Consider the following 26,134-nt stretch of genomic DNA (forward strand, 5'->3'; position numbering starts at 1 on the left):
TGATATTAATCACAGTCTATCTGTCCGTCCCCAGTGTCTGTATTTCTATCTTAAAAATATCAAAGGTCAATCAAGGTAATAAATTAATACATTCTGTCACTATTTAATATTTTTGTAGGTATATCTAGACACGTCGTTGAGCTTTTGTTATGAAAGTTTTTATTATATAACAATTCCAATCCCTATGGCCTAAAAAGACTCCAATTGATCTTGATCTAAACTCAGTCCTCTCTCCCCCCTCTCTCTTTCTTTACTACACACTTCTAGGTGTTTGCTCTTCCTCTCTTTCTTTTTTCTTCAACATCTAGAACCCATGTTTTTTTCTATTCTTAAGTTAGAAATAGTTTCTCTTTAGAGAATATGGCCTGTCCACTTTCATTGTCGCACTTTTTTCACGATGGAATTTATTAACTAGTCTTTCATGATCTTTCTTGATGGTCCTAGTTCTTTATTTTTTGGTCTGTTGGCAATCTCATTCTTTAGAATTTTCATCACCCTTTGTCTTACCCTAATTAATTTTTAATTCTGGTTAGATCGTTGGCATAGTCTAGATCTTTTTTAGTTTGGAAAGCAGTTCCAGTGTAATCCACTTCTTTTTATTGTTTATTGCTTCTAAATATTCAATCAACCACAAAAAAAAAATAAACTGGAAGCCAGACAAAAAGCATCCCTATCTAGTCTCTTTTCAAGTATTTCAACATGCTACAGCTGTAGTATTTGTTTTCTTTCTTAGGTGTAAATTTTGGTGACCCACACATTCTGACTCTCGATGGAAAAAATTACACATTTAATGGATACGGAGAATATACCATGATGAAAATAAACAAGGATTCCGTACGATTTAAGTTTCAAGCTAGGACAGACCTGGCAACGACAGCTAATGGAACAACCACCAATGCTACAATATTTAGCGCGTTTGTAGCTGAAGACCAAACTGGATCAAAAGTGCAGATAGACATGACTCGAGATAAGCAAAGTAAAAGCAATATATTATAATTCTTATTACAATTTTTTAGCGTTTTGATCGTGAATTTTGTCTGATTAATATCTAATGTATAATATGTTTTGTCAAACATCATACAAGACTCATGACAATTTCTTTGAAGAAATGATAATTAGAGTTAATGGAAGAGATTTAACAAGAGACTTTGAAAATGTCAACTACACCTTCCTCACTAGAAATTTATCTGTTCGATGGGAAAACCAAACAATATCTGCCTCATTTCTGGATTCATGTAAGTAATATGATATATCTCATGAATCATGAATTTTTTTTGGCCATAGGTGAATATATATATTGATGTTGCAAATGGTTGTCAAAAGAACTAAATAGTTTCACAGAAATAATTGTGATTAATATTTTCAAGTAATCGACATTTAATGATCTACTCACAAGTAAAGAATGTTTACTGTTGTTGCTAATTTGTGTCCCTTGCAAGAATTTGCACTCATATGCGACGGCATCATATACCGTTGAATGGCTTCATATTTAGACTTTTACTCAGCTTTTAAGACCATTAGGCAGTAGGACATCTTTATCGTGCCAAATGTTTGGCTCATGGCAAACGAACATTATTTACATCAAACGTTTGAAACGCGCTTGAAAGGAGAATCTAACCGAGAATAGGGTGATAAAAAGCAAGATACCATGTCATGGTATGTTTTAGTGCAGCAAAGTTTGAGTGGACAAAGGAGTGTGCTTATGAGTGTGTAATTAATGTGTAACAGGAGCATAGATTAACGCCAGGAATGACTGTAATATTCCGAATTGCGATCGGGTACTTTGTTTTCACACAAAAAAAAAAATTATTGGGGTAACTAAAATTATAACTTTAGCAAACGGGAAAATTTCGCACAAATGTGGATCTGAATTTGAAGATGAGAAATAAAAATGAATGTTTCCCCTGTATATGTACCTATGTACAAACCCAGTGTTCAAGTATAAGCCCGAAAAGGTCAAACAAACATATTTAATGATTTTCTTTTAATTTTGACCTTGTTTTCATAGGCCGACAGTCAACTATACTTTCTGCAGTGAAGTACTGAGTATACAGTGCAATCTCGCTGCTCCTTCTTTTCTTTATTTTACCCAGGTATACAGAAATAAGATATAAGGGACTCTAATATCCTATTTCTGCATATGATTGGTTCCATGAACATGTTATCATTATAAAGGATTGTTGATGCAAAAATATATTTGATTTGCAAAATATGATAAGCATCGCGTGACTTTGAGGAGGACGGATATTACATGTATTAATGAATTCAGTTGCTGCATTATACTTTATTTAAGCGACCAGACACCAGTCCTTCGGATGAGACCGTATAAATCGAGGCCCTTTGCCTAGTAGGTGTTGTCACGAAAAAGATTCCTCCCTACTCAATGGTCGGAACTGTAGAGTACTAGGGACAAAATTTCAGATCTCCATCGGCAAGTGGTGGCGTCTTGAAAAAATTCTTGAGAGGGACGATAAATAACAAACAAAAGAAATTGTAACTAAACAGCAGTGTGCAGGGTATATAATATATACAATATATATACTAAATGATTTTATTTGGAAACTCATTTTTGATAGATTACATGTAATAGGCATGTTAGGGAATAGTAAATATTCAACAGTATTCTTAACTTACCTAAGCATATGCGTCGAAAGCAAATTGAAAGTGGGGGTGGGGTGGGGTGGGGGGCTAAACCAAAAAAAAACGTAAACTCCAATTTTCAATGCCTATATTATGTCTATCTTCGCAAATAAAAGTAGAGGGCTAAGCCTCCCTAGCCCCCTCCCCCCCCCCCCCCCGATTCCGAAGCCTACGCTAAGCATTCTATAGAATTTTCTACGATAAATACAAAATGAAAAATAAAAAAAACATGCTGCACACCTCTGAAAATTTGCCGTGTTGGTATTGAAAAAAAGCAACAAATTATATAATTTAAATATTACTAATTCAAGTGTATTCATGGGCACACGCACACTTGTGGTAATTTTAGTCTACAGGTAATGGACATATCACATTTTAACTTCCTCGTTCCAGAAACTGGCTTAGGAGCTCACTATTAAATGGAAGTCGACGCTTTTTCTTTCAGTGGGTTTGAGAAAATCAAACGACGAGATTTAAAACTTTAGATAAAAGCCACGACATATCTGAAGGATGTTAAATTGAGAAGTATATATACATGTATTGTATTGTATTTTGAAACATCAAATGTTCATATCGGACACATGAACCTAAAATTACGTGCATGGGGACTTAAAAAACTAGAGGTACTGTGAGCGATGAGCTCACTAAATGATACCCCCCGCCTCCCATATGGCTATAACTGGTGAAAAAGTCCATGTTTTCCTGTGGCCGGGAAACCCAAAATATGTGTCGGATCAAAAAGTAAAATAGGAGGTGCACAATGGCAATATGTAATAAAGATTCTGTGAAAGTTTGATCAAATTTCATTCAGTGGTATGAGAGGAGTTGCGGATAAGGAATGGGTACCCCAAAGCGTAACAGACGGACGGACGGACGGACGGACAGACAGACGGACGGACGGACGGAATTAACGATTACTATATACCCTCCCGCTTTTCAAGCGGGGGGTATAATAATAATGAGTACAAAACATGAATTCAATTCTTCTCTATTAGAGTATAAAGGACTCGTGTTGTTGTTGTTGTTGTTGTTGTTTTTATACATAGTTTGCATATTTTTAACCTGTTGTGTGATTCTTGGAAGTTCTGAACGTGAGATTTTAGGATGTACAACACACCTACCCAAAAAATTCCTGTCGTTTAATTTTCGTTATTTTTGTATATTTAGTACATGACTATATCTACTGCATGCATGCATATTTTGGACAAAATCGTTCGAGTGGTTTTTGGACAGGAACTTCCGAAAGTTACCCCCCTTTAGTTGTTTACAAGGAGAGAAAATTTTTAATCAATGAACTACTTAAACCTTGATTTTCAAAAAAACCAGGTTGGATATAAATGTCAAATTTCATTGGCTTATTCCTTTAACCATTTAACACAAAAACATAGTCATCTTTTTGATATACATATCATCAAAACAATTTTTAAAGACTTTAAACTGAAAAACTATGAATTTTCTAAGCCTTGAAAGTAGCGTATTTTTCAAATCCAAAATTTTTTGGTGAAAAAACCTGTCGTTTAATTTTGGTAAAAAACTTTCTTTAGGTAGCTGGTAGGAAAAATAATCTTCATAATTTTTTGTATAATTTTTGTACGACCAGTTTTAATTTAATAGCGGAAAATTACCCCTCCCCCTTTCTCAATAAATCACGTTCCCGTGCGTCTTTCAGACGGGGGTCGATCACTTTGTTATATGAATCTACAAATACACATAAAAAAAATTAAATTAGAATATTGCTTTTGCTTGAAAAATATATCAACTTACAAATTTAAAAGTTCTCATATGTAAAGCGTATTTAAATGTAGATTTTTAGGCAATTTTTGAATACACCTATCACCCCCACCCCTTCCTTTTTTGCGTCGCAGACCATTAGCGTTTGACGAAACGTCGTTTACAGTACAAATATACTAGTATTTCGTCAAGAATCCCGGAGGTATGCATTAGTTTGTAAATTCATGATTGCAGAATAAATATTGACTACTCTTTTTATATGTATCAGGAAAATATTACTGAAATATTTTAGTGTTTAGTCCATATACGTATGCATTATGCTTTCCATATCACATGAAACCTGGATACGAATTCAAGTTTTGTTGAACGTGAATATGTTTATTTTTAATTTTATTTCTTTAATTTTATTCATTAAAAACATGAAAAATGGTGTATGTTCAACTCTCCTGTGATATAAATGGAATAATTGTAGTTTCTTTCATGTCATTATTTCAAACGAGACAGTATGTGACCGTGGGGATACATCGACATTTACATTAGATGTACATACACCCCTCATGATATTGTACGCATTTCTTTCAATGTCGTCGCCTCTAAAGTTAAAATGAAAATTCTGCATTCATCTACATTAACTTCAAAATATCAAACATTAAACTCTTCATCTACATATATTTCAATTTATATCAAATCGCACATTGATAATCATATTTTTTAAAATCTTATAGGCTACGTTTTGTTTTGATTCGAGGAAATGCGAACCGACATTGTTGACAGAAAGTCAAAGTTACGACTTGCTGCAATAGGATATTCATAAATGCAGATAATTTCAGTACAAGTGAACAATTCTTTTCAATTCTATACTTACATTGTGTATATGAGGACTATAGTACTCAATTCTCGAATTTATCAGGTCTTGCTGTAAATGTATCTGATTCTGTGGAAAACCGTGAATAAAGGGAGGAAAATAAACATCTCCTACACTTTCAGAGTTGTTCCTCTTTGATCAGCAAGGGTCTGAGAACAACATCGATTTTACATTGTAAAAAGTGTTTGTTTATTTATTGTTGTTTTATTTAATTAAAGAAGAAAAACAATACATGCATTTATATCGTGTATGCACAAATTGTAATGAAGATCATTAATCGGAATGTTATATAGCCAATTGTACATAATGAGAATTTCGGCAATGTAAAATAAAATTTTCAGAATAAAAAAAAATGCTGCGCTTTGATAAAAAATGCAATTTATTGTATATGAAATGAAATGAAATAAACATTAAGGGATGGTATTTTATATCTTGCATTTTACGGAGTTTAATTGGGTTAATTAAAGAAATACTTATTGATTGAGTATGGTACGCACAATCACAGCCAAGCCCCATATCCCAATTTTCTTTCATGATTGATATACATCGGGATCGTTTTACTCGTCGTTTTGACGCTTTATTTTTGACGTTAAATTTGACGTCACGTCAAACGTTCAATTGAAATCGCAAGAGTTATCTCCCCCAGTGTGTTGTACGTCTTTAATGATAGCAAACACACGCTATCTATAACGTACTGAAGTATGTCATGGGAAAATCCTTAGAACGAGTGGGATCAGAAAAAGGATATATATGCAAAGTTTTAAGCAGAAATGCATATGAATCTGTTCAGGTTTCTTGATTCAGAAATGCATGTACTTTCAACTGCAGAAATTACTAAAAATTTAAAAGAACATTACATATAGAAGTGATCCTCTAGAATATTTATTACAGTCACTTTTTTATACCTATGAACCAAGGGTATTTTGTATTTTACAGCAATTATTCTAAAAGTCAGTTTAGGCGTACGATTTTTGATTTCGGAAACGGTCGTTGACAATACGTACATGGGATTTACAAGAGGATTAATGGGGAATTTTGATGGAGATCTAAACAATGACTTTATCCTACCAAATGAAACTATACTGGACGAAAATGCAACAAAAACAGAAAGAGATATTTACTACAAATTTGGTCAGCTATGTAAGTTTGTATGATATTCTTATATTTCTTTGCATAACAACATGTATTTTTTATGAGAATTCATCGTTGATTGTATTTTCTACATCTTTTCCTTGTGTACAATACCACTTCTTTGAATATGACTAAGAATTCCTTTACTTACTACATATGTTAAATATTTGTAATAAACGTTTCAAACAGAGCAATATCATGTTCATGTTATAATCTAAAGTTTCAAATTCTTACAAAAGTCATTCCATGCCATTACTTTTGGTCAAAGTTCCCTTTAACTTATCAAATAAATTTATGTAAGTTTGTTCGAGATTTTACGTACATTCTTCGTTGTTAACATATCATTCATTAACAGTTCGGTAATTGTGTATATACATATGATATAATTGGTTCGTTTTCAATCAAAGTTATTAACCAAACACAACTTTATACCTACTTAGGGCTGGTAGATGAAGAATCCATATTTCACTACGATAAAGGATTGACAAACAAAAACTTCTCTCATCCTGAGTTCGAACCATTGTTTTTGGACGAGATTAGTGAAGAGGCTTTGGAAAATGCAAAGAAAAAATGTGGAGTAAACCCGTCACAAGCCTGCATCTTTGACTATCTGGCAACAGGAGATATTGCACTCGCCGAATCATCGGGAACAGAAGAAACAATTTCGATTTCTGAAATTAAACTAATTGGTTAATAAAACTAATTATTTTAATGTCCAGTATATTGAAACTTAAATCGGCACGAAATATTTTCCTTTTATACATGTTTAATTTGCATCAATTCTTAGTATTGTGTTACTTTCAATAACTTTTGTTTTAAAGATAACGAAACTCCGCGGATATCAGGAAACACTTCAATTCAAGTTGAAGTTGGTAAAGTTGCCGAATTGTGGTTCAATACTACTGACGACAGCAACCAAACGCCAAAATACAATATTCTGAAAAGTCCTGAAGATTTTTATCTGAACACAACCACCGGAGTAGCAAGGTGGACGCCAAAGAGTACAAATATATCGGAAATAAGGTATTTTAAAGAAATTTTCTACGTTATAGGATATTGCTGGAATTTGTATATCAATGATTGAAATGTTTGTTTAGTTTAAGTGTTGTGGACGAATTAGGAGCAGAATCACCCTCACTGGATGTTTTAATTATTATATGCGGAGGCTGCCGTAATGAAGGTCATTGTAACTATCTCAATGTAATATCGACAGAAAATGACCGATTCAAACTGGCCTTGTGTGATTGTCAAACTGGTTATTCTGGTAAGCAAAATAATGAAAAGTTTTGTTTGGCTTTTGTATTAGTTTTTATTGGCCCATTGAAAATGCCTAATACCCGAATTTTTCTAGGTGAGAAATGTGAAATAGATACAAATGGCTGCTTTGGTGGTCCTTGTCCATTGGGAAGAGAATGCACTGACCTTACTCCCGAAGAGGAGAAAAGACTTGGTAGGGCATACAACTGTTCAGAGTGTCCACCAGGATTTGAAGAAGTTGGAAACAAATGTGAAGGTTTGAAGCTGGATTTATACAACATGAATATAGAATCAATTTATAAAAGATATGATAGCAATATTATAACATTTGTTATGCATTTCTTTAAGATATCAATGAATGTAGAAATGGAAATGTAAGTGTTTGTGATTTAACATCTGAAACCTGTGAGAATACCGAGGGGAGCTTCTTGTGCCACTGTATCTCTGGACTCCGAAAAGAAAATGAAATCTGTACAGGTATTATATTGATAAGCTATGGCTACCCAACACGTCCAATGAACATGTAAGCGTGATCATTCGAATTCTAGATCTGCATGTATTAAAAACAATAAATCAGAATTATTACATGATACATGCCAGCAATATTTTTTATGGAATATTTAAAATTCATTATATTTTAATTTTGATTTTTTTTACTGGATAAAATCACAAAAGTATAAGAAAATATATTATCTTGTGATATTAATGATATCAAAAGAATACATGCATGTAGGCTGGTTAAATTAATAAAATAAATCACTAACTATACGAAGGTAGATATTTTTGAATACTATGGTACTTTTTGCTGCAGATATTGACGAATGTTTGGAAATAACTTCAGGGTGTGAGCAAAAATGTAAAAATACTATCGGTTCCTTCATATGTCAGTGTTTTCCAGGATTTTCTTTGAACAGGGACAATACTTCTTGCAATAAAACCGGTTTGTTCAATCATTATTATGAATTATTTTTTTAAAAAGAACAAGATATGCTTGAAGCAATAATTTTTCGCAATATCAGTGCTATTTACTCTTTGATGTGCATTGCAGAAAATAAGACGATTTCTCTCAATTAAATTTTAAAAACAAAGATACATTTTACAATGTTAAATTGTATTATATTCTTGAAATTTTCTGAATCAATCTATAGACCTTTAAAATATATAATTGTTTACTTTTTTGTATGTTCCTATTACTGTTCTGCAGATTCTGAAGCTTTTACGATAAATAAAGTCTATTGTTAATTGTATGTAATATTTTACTCGTTCACAGTTTAAATTTATTAGAGAGGTTGAGATTTCAAACGTGTACGTGTACGGGTACGTCTAGTAGGGGAATAACCTAAATTCTGTGTGTATTACGTCATCAATTTTAGTGACGTCAAGATTGCTACACGTTCGTAAAACTTGTAGAATGGAATCTACACGTAAGTGAAAACGTGTAGCTTTAATAATAAAAATTAGCCAATTTAAGTGTGAAAATGTGATTGTTATACATTATATAGGATGTTTACTTTCACGAGCACTTATTTTCATCAAGTTTTTTTTTACTAACTGACGACAAAAAAACCTTCTAAATACAGTAGTTGGCCATAAGTATGTTCCCAAAATGGCCGACGTTTTCCGTAAACCTAAGTACATATCAAAAAGTAAAACCTAAATTTAATTATATGTAACAGCATAAAACTAACCTTTGTGACTAGTACTTTGTGATGTGTCCCTTGGCTTTCAAAACTGCCCTAATTCGTTTGGGTAGACTTTGATATAAACTTCTTATATAGTGAAGCGGTAAAGAGGACCAGATTTCATGAACGATGCGTTCCAGGTCTGCTTTGTTTTTAATGTCATGTACGCGTCTCTTAATTCGAATTTTCAATACTCTCCAAACATTTTCTATAATATTAATATCTGGGCTCTGTGCAGGCCATGGTAATACTGGAATATTGTTTTGTGTTTTCCAATCGTTACAAACCCTAGAAACATGGCAAGGGGCATTATCCTCCTGGAAAATCCAGGCACCATTTCCGAAGTTTTTAGCAACGACAGGCCACAAATTATTGTTCAGAGTTTCAATATAAACATTAGAGTTCATATTTCCTTCAACAGATGTAAAGGTGCCCACACCATTGTATGTTATACACCCCCAGAACATCGCGGATATCACCCCCTGCCTCTCCCTGTCCAAACGTATTCCCGTACATTCCCCAATCAAACGTTCATCAGATTTCCTCCAAACATAGATTTTCTTATCCTCACCTATTATAATTTTTGTCTCGTCACTAAAAATCACTCTACTCCAATTATTCTGCACATTCCAATGTAACTTTTGTCTACAAAATCCCACACGTCGAGAGCGATTCATTTTTCTGATCGTAATCGTTTTGGAAACAACATGTCGTTTGTATTCACTTTCAAATAATCTTCTTCTCACAGTCCTAGAGGATATTTTAACAACTGCAGAATTGTTGAATTTACTTGTGAGATCCTCTAATGTTTGCCGACGATTGCCCCGAACCATGCGAACGAGTCGTCGTTTCGCCCTGTCATCAAGTTTTCTTTGCCTGCCGCTTCGCGGTAAGTTTACTGTGTTCCCCCGCTCACGAAAACGCTTTAAAAAATTACTAACTGTTCTCCTATTCAAGCCTGTTATTTCTGATATTTTGTAACTGGAATGATCGCTGTTATATAAATTAATGATGATGTTTTTAACATCTTGTGTCAATTCCTTCCCTCGCTTACCCATATCTCCAAGCAGACGATATGTAAACAATAAACCGGAAATGAATTAAGGACGCTTATTTTAAAACCTCTACCACTACAAAAACTTTATTTCCGGATGTTTAGTTTCGAGAAAAAACGAATGTAATATTGCTAAAAAGTTTTTTAATCTCAGAATTCTCAATGCGATTGAAGAACGTCGCCCATTTTGGGAACATACTTATGGCCAACTACTGTAGTTGAAACGACACCGATCTCGGTGTACACGTACAAGTTACACGTCATAAAAATATCAACAGACAAATTTAAAAAACGTGTACGTGTAGGTCAAGATATATACAAGTACACGTACGCGTACAAGTTTAAGATCTCAACCTCTCTATTAAGATATACTACTAATCCGTTGAAGCTTTGTTACATAGACGAAAATCCATGTAAAGACCTTTCCATCAGCTGTGACTATACATGTAACACGACTTCCGGAAGTTGTATCTGTCCAATCGGCTATCAACTGCACGAAAATAACCACAGCTGTATAGGTAAAGAAAATAAGAAACACTTGCTAGTTATCTATATCGAACTTTTATGTCTGAAAAAATTGCATTTAGTCTTCTTACACGAAATGATATTTTCATACTTATATTGTATATGAAATATATGGAGATAACGAACAGTATTCAAGCTCAAAAGTCCATTAAACAATACAAAATAGGAGCAGAACAACTATGGACCTCTAAAACATCAGAGTGGTATTTAATGCCATGGAGGAGTAAGCATCCTGCCGACGGTTAAACCTGCCGTGTGCTCCTTGTCATGACTGGAAAATAACGGAAAATTTCGTCGACAATTCAGTGTGTAAATAATTGACTAACAATTGGAATAAAAAAAGTCAGTCAGCATTTGACTTATTGATAAATTGCATTTGCTGACAAGGTCATTGTATCGCCCATAGTAATCACAGCGAGATGGGTAGAGACTGAAAATTTGGACTGACGTCTACTATCCATCTCAGACCATTCCAACACAACGTGATTCGGGGTTTTTGCTCCGACTTTGGCAGCTCGTTTCAATAAATACAGGCTGAAATAAATTAGCTGTCCGCCTCAACTTTTTCCTTTGAACATCCCTTAAAGTCTCTATCACTATAAAACTTTCCTTTCTTACCTTTAAAAGGTTTAAATCCAGTAAAATATAAAGTTGTTTATTTTTCCAGACAGCTTGATGGCTGTTTGCGATTCATTTAAACCTCCGCTGCTGAAGAGTTCCACAATAAGTTTCAAATGATTTATACTTAGTCTACAGATCATTCTTATAAGAAATAATAGTAGAACGAATTATTTGAAACAAATTATTGTGGAACTCTTCAGCAGCGAAGGTTTAAATGAATAGCAAACAGCCATCATGCTGTCAGGAAAAATAAACAACTTTATATTTTACTGGATTTAAACCTTTTAAAGGTAAGAAAGGAAAGTTTTATAGTAATAGAGACTTTAAGGGATGTTCAAAGGAAAAAATTGAGGCGGGCAGCTAATTCATTTCAGCCTGTATTTATTGAAACGAGCTGCCGAAGTCGGAGCAAAAACCCCGAATCACGTTGTGTGGGAATGGTCTGAGATGGATAGTAGACGTCAGTCTAAATTTTCAGTCTCTATCCATCTCGCTGAGATTACGCCCATAGATTTACGAAATGATGACTTTAAAGGGGACTACTGACATTTTTGTTTCATCAACTTTCTTATCAATAATTTACCTCGTTTTAGAAATTGTACATAGTCACGTAGAGCATGGTCTTGTGTATCGAATCAACTGAGAGGTATAAAAGTTAAAGTTATCACGTTTTTCATAAAGCTTGGTTGTTAAATAACCATTAACGTTTTTTTTCAAGTAAAATATTTAAATATGAAACAGATGTTTCAGACTCTGTGGGATCTTTTTTTCTCAAGCTCACCAGAATATATCGGGTAATAACCATTGTTAATTGACAATACGTCGTCGATATATTTAAATGTCGAATTGAAGGCCACAGCAAGTGTTTTCTTCTTTTCATCTACAAGATTTTTGACTGAATCATATGAATACAAAAATAGGTTTACTATTAACAGGGCACAATTGATACCCATGGGAATTCCAATAGCTTGTTGGAAGACCTGGTCTCCAAACACCACATAGATATCGTCAATTAAAAACTCAAACATATTTTTAATGCCAATTTCATAGTACTTGTGTGTACAATCAGAATGTTTTTAACAAAATAATTTTGCACAATAACCAATGACAAGGTAAGTAAATTTACAAGTTCCATTTTTATTGAAAAAAGCAGCCGTCGATGATATCAAAAAGCCTGGACCTTTATTTAATTTCAGATGTAAATGAATGTGAAGCGACTCCTTTCCCATGTGAACAGAACTGTAGTAATATTAACGGTTCATTTCAATGTTTTTGTCGTAGTGGATACACCTTGAATGAAGATAAAGTTTCATGCACCGGTAATTTCATATCTTTTTTACATTGGCATTGTTTATTATTGATTTAAGTATGAAAAGTTTATGCTAGATTGGTGATATAAATATCAGCTACAAAAGTAAATCATTTCCTTTTTCAGGATCTTCTTTTTTAAATGATTTAAAGAATCAGCACAAATATTTTAACTGTTTTTTTTTATATTGGAAAATTCAACAAATAAATATATAATTATTTTTATAGTTTGTAAGGAACCATATTACGGGGAAAATTGCAGCCAAATATGTACATGTGGACCAGGTATGGACAAGTGTAATCCAGTGAGCGGGTGTGACTGTCTGGAAGGATGGGCAGGAGAAACCTGCAGTGATGACATTGATGAGTGTAAATCAAACCAATCAATATGTGAATCTGACAAAATCTGTCAAAATCTGGAAGGGTCCTACATCTGTAATTGTAGGGAGGGATTCCAAAGAGTTGGAGAAAATTGCCAGGGTAATTGATATTTTCAAAAAAATTTATGTTTTCCTCAAAGGACTAAATATGTTTTGCTACTTTTAATGAATGTCTGAAATGTGAGACCAATGACATGTATTTTTCAGACATTGATGAATGTTCTGATTTGAGCTTAAACGATTGCCCAGAAAATACAGTTTGTAAAAATCTGTATGGAAATTATACTTGCCTCTGCAAGGAAGGATTTCAAAAGCGAGGTTCTATCTGTGAAGGTATGGCTTCTCATTCTGTTATTGACTTAAATGCTGACTGACGTTTTTCATACTAATCGTTAGGCATTTATTTAAACGCTGAATTGTTTATGGATTTTTTCATTTTGCCTGATCCTGAAGCAGGTATGACAGGTCAAAAAAGGATAATTTCTTATCCATGTACCTGATCCAACCTTTGATGATTTTAAGGGGTCTGTGTTTGCTCTGCTATCAATTTGAATTGTTTCTATAGACTTTTGAGTTTGATTCTTTTTACGCAATTCGGATGCATATGTATCGTAGACATGAAAAAAATATTGAAATGTGTCACAGAGAATACAACCCAACGAACATACTACAGTAATATAATTAATAAACATGTAAGGATATGTTCACATGGTGTAAAAGATTGAATTTTATTGTATTTACGATGCCTATGCCTAACCTTTTAGGTGACATTATTAACATCAAAATATAAGAGAAGTTTTTAAAAATTGTAAAATCTTTTGAAAAGTACGTCACCTTTTTGTTTTGCTAAATCAATAGGTTATCATATTTGACAAAAAAACAAAATACTGGTATGGTATGTTATATACATAGTAAACTTATTTTAATACCATTGTGAAATAATTGAGATTCATTGGCTAATGGGCGTATTATTTTAGTTATAAATGAAATATTTATTGTGATTTATCATACAGATGTAAATGAATGTACTCAAAATATCGATGATTGCTCTCAAATATGCTCCAACACCGAAGGAGGGTACAACTGCGAGTGTGAGTTTGGATTCACTCTTCAAAATGATAGAAGGAATTGTGAAAAAGGTAGACTATTTATAACATCAAATTAAATGGAAATAGTCACATTATATCATTATTGCCAATAACAGCATTCTTTCCCATTTTGTTTTCATTATTTTTTGTCTCTTAAGTTTGCATTCATATCGTTTTCTTTTTGTACCACAAAATATTTTTAATGAAAATGTGTTCCTTGAAATTATTATTATGCATATATCGACAATGTCAAAAATTGTTTCTGCATAATACAACCAAAGTTGTATCGGCTTGTTACCCCAAGACTTCAAACAATTTCTTAAAGACTCTAATACATGTATACATGTATCCTAAATACACTGTATAACAGCAATTTTTACTGGATACATGATGTCAAAAGAATTCTTTTTCAGTGTCTGATATATGTACCTTGTTTCCGGAATTGAACTGCAGTTATGGTTGCATTCTTAAGCAGGAATCAAGTACAAATAAAGGATATTGCTTTTGTGAATCTGGATTCGAACTTGATGTCGACAATAGCACATGCAAAGGTAATACCGGGTACATGTAAATATTAACTATAAAAGATAGAATTATGTTTTATCTTTGTATATGAGGGAAGTATTCTCGAATGGGACCTTAAACATTATTAAATCAATCAATCAAAAAGGAAGTTGAAATGAACTAATTTTATTAGAGTATTTCTTAAGGGTGTTTTATGGTTATCCTTTTCGTGGAACTTCTTGGTCAACTTGATTTATTTTTATTTTATTTTAAATGACATTTTACCGAATGAGATTATAAATTTCTCTTATTCAAGATATTGATGAGTGCAAAGTTACTGGAACATGTGAACACAATTGCACAAATACAGAGGGTTCTTTTGAATGTGGATGTGCCATTGGATATACTTTACAAAATGATGGAAAATCATGTGAAGGTATTTTTTAATATGAAATATGGAATATATTGATGTAATTGAAAATGATGGTTTAATAGTGAATGAAATGAATGTTCGAGTATTTTAAGATTTTTAGGTCACCTGAGTAAACTCAGGTGACCTTTTGCTATCCGTTTGCGTCCGTCGTCGTGCGTCGTCCGTCGTGCGTTAACATTTGAACATTTTCAGCTTCTTCTCTGCAACCACTCAACCAATTTCAACCAAATTTTACACAAAGCATCTATGGATAAAGGGGAACAAAAATTGTGAATTTCACGATCCCTGTCCCCCTGGGGCCTGAGGGGTGGGGTCAAAACCACTAAAATTAATGCAATCTTTAAAAATCTTCTCCTTTACTCCTGGACATCGAGCAGTCAAACTGTTTGCATGATTGTATTCAACATTGAGTCCTTTACCAAAATTGTGAATTTCATGGCCCTGGGGTTAGGGGTTCTAGTGCTAGGGCGGGGCTAAATAAGTATATAGTGAAAATGCATTATTTCTTTGAAAATCTTCTCTGCTCCTGGGTATCAAATTGACCAACTAAGTACATAGTTATGATGAGCAAGAGTGCCTCTACCAAAATTGTGAATTTTATGGCCCCAGGGTCAGGGTTTCTGGTGTTAGGGCGGGGCTCTATTGATTATATAGTGAAAATACATGAATTCTTGGAAAGTTTTCTTCTCTGCTCTTGGGTATATATAGACTAATTTAGTGCATAGTTATGATGAGCAAGAGTGTCTCTACCAAAATTGTGAATTTTATGGCCCCAGGGTCAGGGTTTCTGGTGTTAGGCCGGGGCTCTTATTGATTATATAGTGAAAATACATGAATTTAAATATTTTTGAAAAGCAAGGATGCCTTTTCTAAAATTGTGCAATGTGTGGATCTAGGCCTAAGGGTCAGGGGTTCATGTGTAGTAGGGGCACTACTGATTATTGCTGAATATTACTGATTAGTTGAAATGCATTTTTTGTTCCCCTACCCTGCCTATGGGTATTAAGTAACCAAACTAAGCAACTGCTAAGTGTATAGTTATGATGATCAGTGATGCTTCTTTGAAAATTGTGAATGCCATAGCATCTGGCTTAAAACATGAATCAAATTCAATCACTGGAATTAGTTGTTGCATAATGCTCAGGTGACCTATAAGGCCCATGGGCCTCTTGTTGATATTATGTTCTGTTTTTGAAGTTTGCATCGATGGATTTTATGGCGATAAATGCTTAAAGGAGTGTCGATGCGGCCAGGGATCTGAAAGATGTGATCACATTAATGGTTGTATCTGTAAGATGGGGTGGACTGGACAGTCATGCAATCAGGACATTAATGAGTGTAACAATACAGTGAGTCCGTGCACAGGAAGTAATGAAACATGTGTCAACAGTGATGGTTCTTACACCTGTGTATGCAAGGATGGATTTCAGAATTCTACAAACGGATGTAAAGGTACAAATTTCATGTCTTATTCCATAAAATTACTCTGAATATAAAGTTTACTTCAAAAAACAGTGTATCAATTACATAAAATGGACAAAAATTTAAATTTTCGATGACCGTTGCTAATGAATCATACTGTAGTACATTGAATGATCGTGTGGAAATCAATAAGCACATCCCTTTTTAATTCAATTATTAAAAAATTTTCAAATCATTCGGTTCATTTCAATTCAAGCACTTGTACTTTTCTTAGTGGCAAACTAAACAAAAAAGTGAAAGAGGCAAAAATATTTGAGAAAAATGCTAAACATACTAGCATTTTATTTCGCCTTTTTTTAAACTTCTCTGATGTGAATGTCAAATTTTCTTTCTTAGTTGCACTTTTCTAAATATTAAAGAAAATAGAGCTTGATTAATTCCTCTAATTCAGGAGAACAGACTTAAGTCTTAATTCCAAGCCACTATAACTAATGAAATGATTTTAAAAAATAAATCAAGTTTTATACAGGAATATTTTTAATATTTAAAAAAATCTTCTTCTCAAGAACCACTTGGCTAGGAGAGATTAAACTATAATTATGTGGAAGCATCCTCAGGTAGTATAGAATCAAGTTTGTTCAAACTCACACCCCTGGGTTGGATGGGGTCACAATGAAAAATCAGTTTTACATAGGAATGTTGAAAAAAAATCATCTTCTATACATGTAGAATGGAAAGGCCATAGTTTACTTATAATCATATGAAAGCATCATTAGTTGGTGTAGATTCACATTTGTTCAAATGATTCTAGGGGTTGGGAGGGGCTACAATGTGGATGAAATTTTTACAAAGGAATATATAGTAAAACACATCTGTTTAAGAACAGTAAAGCCATTGTTATTGATATGGTAGTATTCTCAAATAGGCTAAAATTCAAGCCCTACTTTTCAATACTTAACTGATTTGTGCTTTTTCTGGCCAATATGTTCAGGTGAGCGATGTTGACCCTGGGCTTCTTGTTGTCTGGGTGCTTTATGAACGTGAAAGTTTGTAAAAAAAATAGATATAGTGAAAGACATTCAAAGGGGAATTTTGGACTGAAGTCTATTCTCATTTGATGGTCCCAGGTCCAACCTATTGCAAAGAATACATTGATTTGTTTTGTCTTTATAAAGAATGTGAAAATGGATATTATGGAAGGGGTTGTGATTTGCAATGTTTATGTGACACAAATAATACGGATTCCTGCGACTCGATGAACGGATTCTGCAACTGCAAGGAAGGATGGGAGGGCACGTATTGTTCCGACGATATCAATGAATGTATGAACTCTTCTATTTGTGGAACCATTTCATACTGTCTTAATTTAAATGGCTCTTATTCTTGTCACTGTGAAGATGGATTTTTCCTCGATGGCGGACTTTGTGTTGGTAAAATACCTTCATAATTTTGATTTTCATTTTAATTTCCAAATAAAATGTTGCAATTTAAGATTGATTCACCATAAGGGTTTAAAATATGCTTTAATCCTATTTCATGTAAAGCAAATTTCTCTAAATAATTTTAGTTATAAATTAGTATGAGCATGCTTTTACGAGTCCAGATGTGATAACTTTTTAGAGTTTAGGTAGATCAGTTAACAACAGGCAAAACTAGGAAAAGAGTCAAATTGATCAAATGAAAATACATGTGTATCTGAGTAATTCATTAATAAAATATTAAGTTTTTTTTCGAAAATTTTACAAAGGTTGCCCCTTAAAAACATACGGCCAGAACTGTAGCAGCATTTGTACATGTGACTTTAATAATACTCAGTCCTGTGAAAAACAAAATGGGACATGTAACTGCAAGACGGGATGGCAGGGTAAAAACTGTACAGAAGACATACCAGAGTGTACAAACAATCCATACATTTGCGGAAATAATTCATCATGTAATGAAATACAAGGATCATACTCGTGTATTTGTGATATTGGCTTTAAGATGTCATCGACACAAAATTGTACAAGTGAGTCTTTTATAAAAAAATTTATATATATGATTTTCAACTTGTTCAGCAATATATTTCTATATAAGTTCTGCAAAAAGAAAAAAAACTATTCCTCATTTTTTTTCCCCTATTCCTATTATTGGTAATGCATTCATAGAAGGATTTTTCATGTTTGATTGCAATTTTGTATATTGTTTAATCCCTTTCCCCCCGTTGTTCTTTAAACCAAACTTGATTTTTTTTTACATAGAATGCAGTGATATTACATTTGGAGACCAATGTTCCGAAACATGCTCTTGCAATGTGGTTGGTTCCATCGATTGTGATGACATAACCGGATTATGCACATGTAAAGATGGTTGGAATGGAAGCAATTGTGAATTCACAAATGAATGCGATTCAGGTGCCAACAACTGTCATAAGAATGCATCTTGTCAGGACACGAAAGACAGCTACAACTGTTCTTGTAATGTAGGATTCTATGGAGGTGGCATTAATTGCACAGGTATGTGATTGCTCAGCCGAATTAAAACTAAGTTGAAAATATTTATATCCTGATTGGTGTCAATCCAGATGAAGATATTTAAAAACATATTGAAATTCATTCTATACAAATATAGTCAATGAAAGTTTGGGTTTTTTGGTCAACAATCGGAGTCATATCTTTACGCTACTATTGTTTAAACTATCAATACTTATCCAATATTTGATATAAAAAATAAAAAAGATATGTAAAAAGACAATTCTAATTTTCAATTGTGAAATAAGCATAGTAATGAAGGTTACCATTTTTTGTATGCAGGTTTATACATTTTTTAATCACTTCCCCCTCTTTGTTCTAAAACCAGTTTCGAATTCTTTTATACATAGAATGCAGTGATACTACATTTGGAGACCAATGTTCCGAAACATGTTCTTGCAATGTGGTTGGTTCCATCGATTGTGATGACATAACCGGATATTGCACATGTGAAGATGGTTGGAATGGAAGCAACTGTGAATTCACAAATGAATGCCAGTCAGGAGCCAACAACTGTCATAAGAATGCTTCTTGTCAGGACACGAAAGACAGCTACAACTGTTCTTGTAATATAGGATTCTATGGAGATGGCATTAATTGCACAGGTATGTGATTGCTCAGGAGAATTAAAACTCAGTTGAAAATGTTTATAACCTGTTTGGTGTCAATTCAGATGAAGATATTTTAAAAAATATTGAAAATCATTCTATAAATATATAGTTAATGAAAGTTTGGGTATTTTGGTCAACAATCGCGTTAATTTCTTTTCGCTATTATTTTTCAAACTACCAATACTTATCCAATATTTGATATAATAAATTAAAAAAAAGACATGTACCAAGAAGACAATTTTCAATTGTGAAATTAGCATAGAAATGAGGGTTACTATTTTTTGTAGCAAGTTTATACATTTTTTAATCACTTTCCCCTCTTTGTTTTGTAAATCACCTTTGAATTATTTTATACATAGAATGCAGTGATACTACATTTGGAGACCAATGTTCCGAAACATGTTCTTGCAATGCGGTTGGTTCCATCGATTGTGATGACATAACCGGAAATTGCACATGTAAAGATGGTTGGAATGGAAGCAACTGTGAACTCATAAATGAATGCGATTCAGGTGCCAACAACTGTCATAAGAATGCTTCTTGCCAGGACATGATAGACAGCTACAACTGTTCTTGTAATATAGGATTTTATGGAGATGGTGTCAATTGTACAGGTAAGCGATTACCGAGTTAGTTTGAAACTCGAATGAAAATATTTAACTTTTGAATGTTTACAAACCAAAAAGGATATTGAGAAAATATAGTGTATACACTGTATTTTATAATGCTTCCTGGAGTTTTATTAGTAAATATAGAAACTGAAAGTATTTGGTTGTCTATAGCTCACCTGAGCCGAAGGCTCAAGTGAGTTTTTCTGATCAAAATTTGTTTGTTGTCAATCGTCGTTGTCGTCGTTTTTCACATTTTCATCTTCTCATGAACCACTGGTCTAATTTTTTTGTTCTAAAACCAATTTTGAATTCTTTTATCCATAGAATGCAATAGCACTACATTTGGAGACCAATGTTCAGAAACATGCTCTTGCAATGCGGTTGGTTCCATCAATTGTGATGACATAACCGGAAATTGCACATGTAAAGATGGTTGGAATGGAAGCAACTGTGATTTCACAATTGAATGCGAGGCAGGAGCCAACAATTGCCATAAGAATGCTTCTTGTCAAGACACGAAAGACAGCTACAACTGTTCTTGTAATGTAGGATTCTATGGAGATGGCATTAATTGCACAGGTTAGTGATTGCTCGGTAAATGAAAACTCAGTTGAAATTATTTATATACTATTTGGTGTCAATACAAAGGAAGATATTGAAAAAATATTGAAAAAAATATTTAATATTCACACTGCCTCAAATTCTATAAAAGAGAATGCAGTGAGTGAGAGTTTGGGTATTTTGGTTAACAACCCCGTTCTTTTCTTTTCGCTATTATTGTTTTAACTGTCAATTCTTATCCAATGTTTGAAATAAAAAAAAATATAAAAAGGGCTTATGTAATAAAACAATTTTAATTTTGTAATATGAAATTAGCTTTGTGATGATGATTACTTTTTTTGTATGCAAGTTTACACATTGTTTAATCGCTTTCCCCTCTTTGTTCTAAAACCAATTTAGAATTCTTTTATCCTTAGAATGCAATAGTACTACATTTGGAGACCAATGTTCAGAAAAATGTTCTTGCAATGTGGTTGGTTCCATCGATTGTGATGACTTAACCGGAAATTGCACATGTAAAGATGGTTGGAATGGAAGCAACTGTGAATTCACAAATGAATGCCAGTCAGGAGCCAACAACTGTCATAAGAATGCATCTTGTCAGGACACGAAAGACAGCTACAACTGTTCTTGTAATGTAGGATTCTATGGAGATGGCATTCATTGCACAGGTAAAACACAGTCAAAAATATTTATATCGTAGATGCACATGGTGCCAATACATAGGAAGATATTGAAAGAATATTCAAATTCATATTTGATATTCACGCTTGCTCAAATTCTTTAAAAAATATATAGTCTGTGAAGGTTTGGGTAGTTTGGATTTTGTTCTTAAATCCCGTTCTTTTCCTTTGGATATTATTGTTTTAAAGTTCAATACGTGTCCAATGTATGAAATATCAAAAATAAACAAAGGCTTACGTAATGTAATATAACAATGTCACTTTTAGACTGTGAAATTAATAGTTTAATGAAGGTTTGTTTGTTATATACAAGTTTATACATCGTTCAATTGCTTTCCCCGCTTTGTTCATTAAACAAAATTTGAATTCTTTTGGACATAGAATGCAGTGACACTACATTTGGAGACCAATGTTCCGAAACATGTTCTTGCAATGTGGTTGGTTCCATCGATTGTGATGACATAACCGGAAATTGCACATGTAAAGATGGTTGGAATGGAAGCAACTGTGAATTCACAAATGAATGTGAGTCAGGAGCCAACAACTGTCATAAGAATGCTTCTTGTCAGGACACGAAAGACAGCTTCAACTGTTCTTGTAATGTAGGATTCCATGGAGATGGCATTAATTGTACTGGTAAGGTTTTTTTTAGCTCTTTATTTAGCTGAAATTCAATACATCAATGTAATTAGTAAAATTGTTCTGATAAATTCAGGTAGCTTTCCTGTCTGTATTACATTCAGTTAAGACGTTGACATTTATTTTTAACTTTTATGAAGTACGAGTAGAATTATTTTGCATGATAAACTTAACATAGAAATGAAATTTGTTCTGTGTTTTATTTAAATTGTACATGTTATTAAAGCTTTTTCGGCTATTTAGTTTGTTTTTACATCTACACATGGATAAGTTTTTATTTAGAATGCAGTGACACTGCATTTGGAGACCAATGTTCCGAAACATGTTCTTGCAATGTGGTTGGTTCCATCGATTGTGATGACATAACCGGAAATTGCACATGTAAAGATGGTTGGAATGGAAGCAACTGTGAATTCACAAATGAATGTGAGACAGGAGCCAACAACTGTCATAAGAATGCTTCTTGTCAGGACACGAAAGACAGCTTTAACTGTTCTTGTAATGTAGGATTCCATGGAGATGGCATTAATTGTACTGGTAAGGTTTTTTTTAGCTCTTTATTTAGCTGAAATTCATTACATCAATGTAATTAGTACAATTGTTCTGATAAATTCAGGTAGCTTTCCTGTCTATATTGCATTCAGTTAAGACATTGACTTTGACATTTATTTTTAACTTTTATGAAGTACGAGTAGAATTATTTTGCATGATAAACTTAACATAGAAATGAAATTTGTTCTGTGTTTTATTTAAATTGTACATGTTATTAAAGCTTTTTCGGCTATTTAGTTTGTTTTTACATCTACACATGGATAACTTTTTATTTAGAATGCAGTGTCACTACATTTGGAGACCAATGTTCCGAAACATGTTCTTGCAATGTGGTTGGTTCAATCGATTGCGATGACATAACCGGAAATTGCACATGTAAAGATGGTTGGAATGGAAGCAACTGTGAATTCACAAATGAATGTGAGTCAGGAGCCAACAACTGTCATAAGAATGCTTCTTGTCAGGACACGAAAGACAGCTTTAACTGTTCTTGTAATGTAGGATTCCATGGAGATGGCATTAATTGTACTGGTAAGGTTTTTTTTTAGCTCTTTATTTAGCTGAAATTCAATACATCAATGTAATTAGTAAAATTGTTCTGATAAATTCAGGTAGCTTTCCTGTCTATATTACATTCAGTTAAGACATTGACGTTGACATTTATTTTTAACTTTTATGAATTACGAGTAGAATAATTTTGCATGATAAACTTAACATAGAAATGAAATTTGTTCTGTGTTTTATTTAAATTGTACATGTTATTAAAGCTTTTTCGGCTATTTAGTTTGTTTTTACATCTACACATGGATAAGTTTTTATTTAGAATGCAGTGATAATACATTTGGAGACCAGTGCTCAGAAACTTGTTCTTGCAATATGATTGGATCTGTCGATTGTAATGATGTTACCGGATATTGCACATGTAAAGATGGTTGGAATGGAACCAACTGTCAATTCACAGATGAGTGTAATACAGATGCCAACAATTGTCACATGAATGCCACTTGTCAGGACACGATAGACAGCTACAACTGTTCCTGTGATGTAGGATTCTATGGAAATGGCATTAATTGCACTGGTAAGGGTACTGGCAGTTGAAACGCAAATGAATATGGTCACATGGCGGTTCATTTGGTCAAAACAACAGAAATGAGAAAAAAAGTCTAAAATTCATTTTTGTTGAAATCTGTGCTAACTTGAAAATGTTTTTTATGAACAAATTCAAATTAAGCTGTGAAAACTAACACTAGAGCTGTTTCTAGAAAAGAGTTTTTTCTTCCATATTTTCAGCCTGTGGTCCTAAAGCTTATGGTATGCAATGTTCCAAACAATGCCCATGCATCGCAGAAAACACTAACGATTGCAATGACATCACAGGAGCGTGTGTCTGTAAGGATAGCTGGAACGGGACAAATTGTGATGTCCATGTAGACGACTGTTTGAACGGAACTGCTGTTTGTGATCTCACTACTCAGCATTGTGTACTAAAAATCGGAACGGACAGTTACTTCTGTTCTTGTCGTTATGGACTTAATGCGACTAGTGGAATATGTTTGTGTATGTAGTAATACCTTCAGATTTGAATGAAATTTATTTTAGCAAAACATTTGATATCTAAGTAACATTAGTTTTTCCTATCTTTTTATCAAGCTCCAACGCCTCCATACATAACGAGTGAGTTTTTAAGATATTGGTATTTAAATTAATGTAACTTGTGTAAAAAGATTGAATACAGTGTATTTAACATTTTTATTTGATGAATTTTTTTAAGTTCGAAAAAAAGCTTGAGCTTACTTTTGGGGTTTATCTGCTATATGTATTTTCCTTGAATAAATTTTGTATTTGTTAGATTCAAGAGAGGAAGTTAAATTTAAAGCAGAGACAACACTCATGGTTGATGTCACCCAACAAGAATTTGAAGAGAAAACAACAAATATAACAGATAATGTGTTTCAGATGGTATGGATATTTACCTTTTTGGAAAGTTTTTTGCCCATTTTATCGAAGAAGCAGGGATTTATATATTTTTTCCCTTGTCCATCTCTCTGTCTGTCTGTTTGTCTGCAAAAACTTAACCGTGCCCATGACTTTTGATTGAATGACTTTCATATTTTACATGTGTTTACCCTGTGTCAAGACTTCTTTGGATACTATCAAATTTGACCTTGACCTTAGAGACTGACACAGTTTTGAGAAAATTAACATTATTTAACCTTGGCCATAACTTTTGTACAGTTGGAGCTAGTGTTTTCTTACTTTAAAACCGGTCACGGTAGCCGAGTAGTAGAGCGTTCGCTTCATGATCGGGAGGCCCGAGTTTGATTCTCGTTCGCGGCGCCGCGTCATAACTAAGACGTAAAAATAGGGAGTGACTGTTCCTTTGCCAAGCGCTCCGCACTAGCTTATAGAAGTGAAAGTCACGGGTCTCTCGGATTTGACCTTAAAAATGAAGGTTCCATGTCACGGTAGGCGTTGGTACGATTAAGAACCCTCACTGCTCAATGGCCCTGAGTGCCGCGTATACGGTGAGGTCTCCATATGAGTGAAAAATTATCGAGAGGGACGTTAAACAATATACAATCAATCAATTATACTTTAAATATGTAATCCGTTTGACAAGAATTTCTATTGAATTACAACAATTTTGACCCCTTCAACTTGACCTAGGAGTTAGACCGACTTTTAAAAACTATGACTTTTATACTTCTTGTATGTAATCCTGTGACAAGACCCTACTTTAGATTCCAACAACTTTTACCCTTTTACCTTGACGTTGGAGTTTGACCTATTTTTAAGAAACTTTGAATTTTGAACGGTTAAGTCTAAGGCTTTTATACTTCACTCATGAAATCATTGTTGCATGACCTTCCCTTAAATATTAACAACTTACACCCTTTCACCTTGACCTTGGAGTATGACCTACGTTTTATTAGACTTTAACGTTGTGCATTACTTCTGAACCGAAGATGATAGGGCTTTCATATTTCACATGAGTTTATGTATTTCTTGCGAGACCTTACTTTGGGTACCAAGTTTATAACGTATTTGATATGCATTTAAGAAAGTTTATTGGGGGCATCAGTGTTTCATAAACATCTTTTTTGGCATTTTTTATTTTTAATTGTAAATATACAATTATTTTATATTTCCTAGCTTGAGGACCATTTTAAAAGAACAATGCGTGGTTTCAAGTCTCTTATTATTTTATCTTTAAGGTAAGAAAAGACTTTTCCTTGAATTTTTTTTAGACTTTGATGAAAGGTTTTGGATACTTACTTTAGAATCATCATTGTTTGTTGGAGATCAATATTTATGAATTTCTTTGG

General features: G+C 33.4%; 1 protein-coding gene across 1 annotated transcript in view; it reads left to right on the plus strand.

Moving 5' to 3' along the window:
- The window catches only part of LOC134271352 (uncharacterized), a 54,592-nt gene that overhangs the window by 22,656 nt on the left and 5,802 nt on the right, over nucleotides 1-26,134 (plus strand). The window contains exons 16-47 of the mRNA XM_062753569.1: nucleotides 734-976; nucleotides 1,107-1,235; nucleotides 6,173-6,376; nucleotides 6,808-7,056; nucleotides 7,189-7,390; nucleotides 7,465-7,631; nucleotides 7,719-7,880; nucleotides 7,973-8,101; nucleotides 8,436-8,564; nucleotides 10,762-10,878; nucleotides 12,703-12,825; nucleotides 13,043-13,294; nucleotides 13,402-13,527; nucleotides 14,208-14,333; nucleotides 14,696-14,833; nucleotides 15,103-15,222; nucleotides 16,417-16,671; nucleotides 17,817-18,071; nucleotides 18,389-18,649; nucleotides 18,882-19,136; nucleotides 19,502-19,756; nucleotides 20,122-20,376; nucleotides 20,698-20,952; nucleotides 21,351-21,605; nucleotides 21,999-22,253; nucleotides 22,539-22,793; nucleotides 23,085-23,339; nucleotides 23,632-23,886; nucleotides 24,099-24,365; nucleotides 24,459-24,482; nucleotides 24,658-24,767; nucleotides 25,962-26,023. Coding sequence (XP_062609553.1) covers nucleotides 734-976; nucleotides 1,107-1,235; nucleotides 6,173-6,376; nucleotides 6,808-7,056; nucleotides 7,189-7,390; nucleotides 7,465-7,631; nucleotides 7,719-7,880; nucleotides 7,973-8,101; nucleotides 8,436-8,564; nucleotides 10,762-10,878; nucleotides 12,703-12,825; nucleotides 13,043-13,294; nucleotides 13,402-13,527; nucleotides 14,208-14,333; nucleotides 14,696-14,833; nucleotides 15,103-15,222; nucleotides 16,417-16,671; nucleotides 17,817-18,071; nucleotides 18,389-18,649; nucleotides 18,882-19,136; nucleotides 19,502-19,756; nucleotides 20,122-20,376; nucleotides 20,698-20,952; nucleotides 21,351-21,605; nucleotides 21,999-22,253; nucleotides 22,539-22,793; nucleotides 23,085-23,339; nucleotides 23,632-23,886; nucleotides 24,099-24,365; nucleotides 24,459-24,482; nucleotides 24,658-24,767; nucleotides 25,962-26,023 — 6,145 coding nt within the window. The remainder of the gene's footprint in view (nucleotides 1-733; nucleotides 977-1,106; nucleotides 1,236-6,172; nucleotides 6,377-6,807; nucleotides 7,057-7,188; nucleotides 7,391-7,464; nucleotides 7,632-7,718; nucleotides 7,881-7,972; nucleotides 8,102-8,435; nucleotides 8,565-10,761; nucleotides 10,879-12,702; nucleotides 12,826-13,042; nucleotides 13,295-13,401; nucleotides 13,528-14,207; nucleotides 14,334-14,695; nucleotides 14,834-15,102; nucleotides 15,223-16,416; nucleotides 16,672-17,816; nucleotides 18,072-18,388; nucleotides 18,650-18,881; nucleotides 19,137-19,501; nucleotides 19,757-20,121; nucleotides 20,377-20,697; nucleotides 20,953-21,350; nucleotides 21,606-21,998; nucleotides 22,254-22,538; nucleotides 22,794-23,084; nucleotides 23,340-23,631; nucleotides 23,887-24,098; nucleotides 24,366-24,458; nucleotides 24,483-24,657; nucleotides 24,768-25,961; nucleotides 26,024-26,134) is intronic.

Source organism: Saccostrea cucullata, unplaced genomic scaffold (assembly GCF_032062105.1).
Source record: "Saccostrea cucullata isolate Sc308-1 unplaced genomic scaffold, CSIRO_AGI_Scuc_v1 ctg2071, whole genome shotgun sequence".
Lineage (NCBI taxonomy): Eukaryota > Metazoa > Mollusca > Bivalvia > Ostreida > Ostreidae > Saccostrea > Saccostrea cuccullata.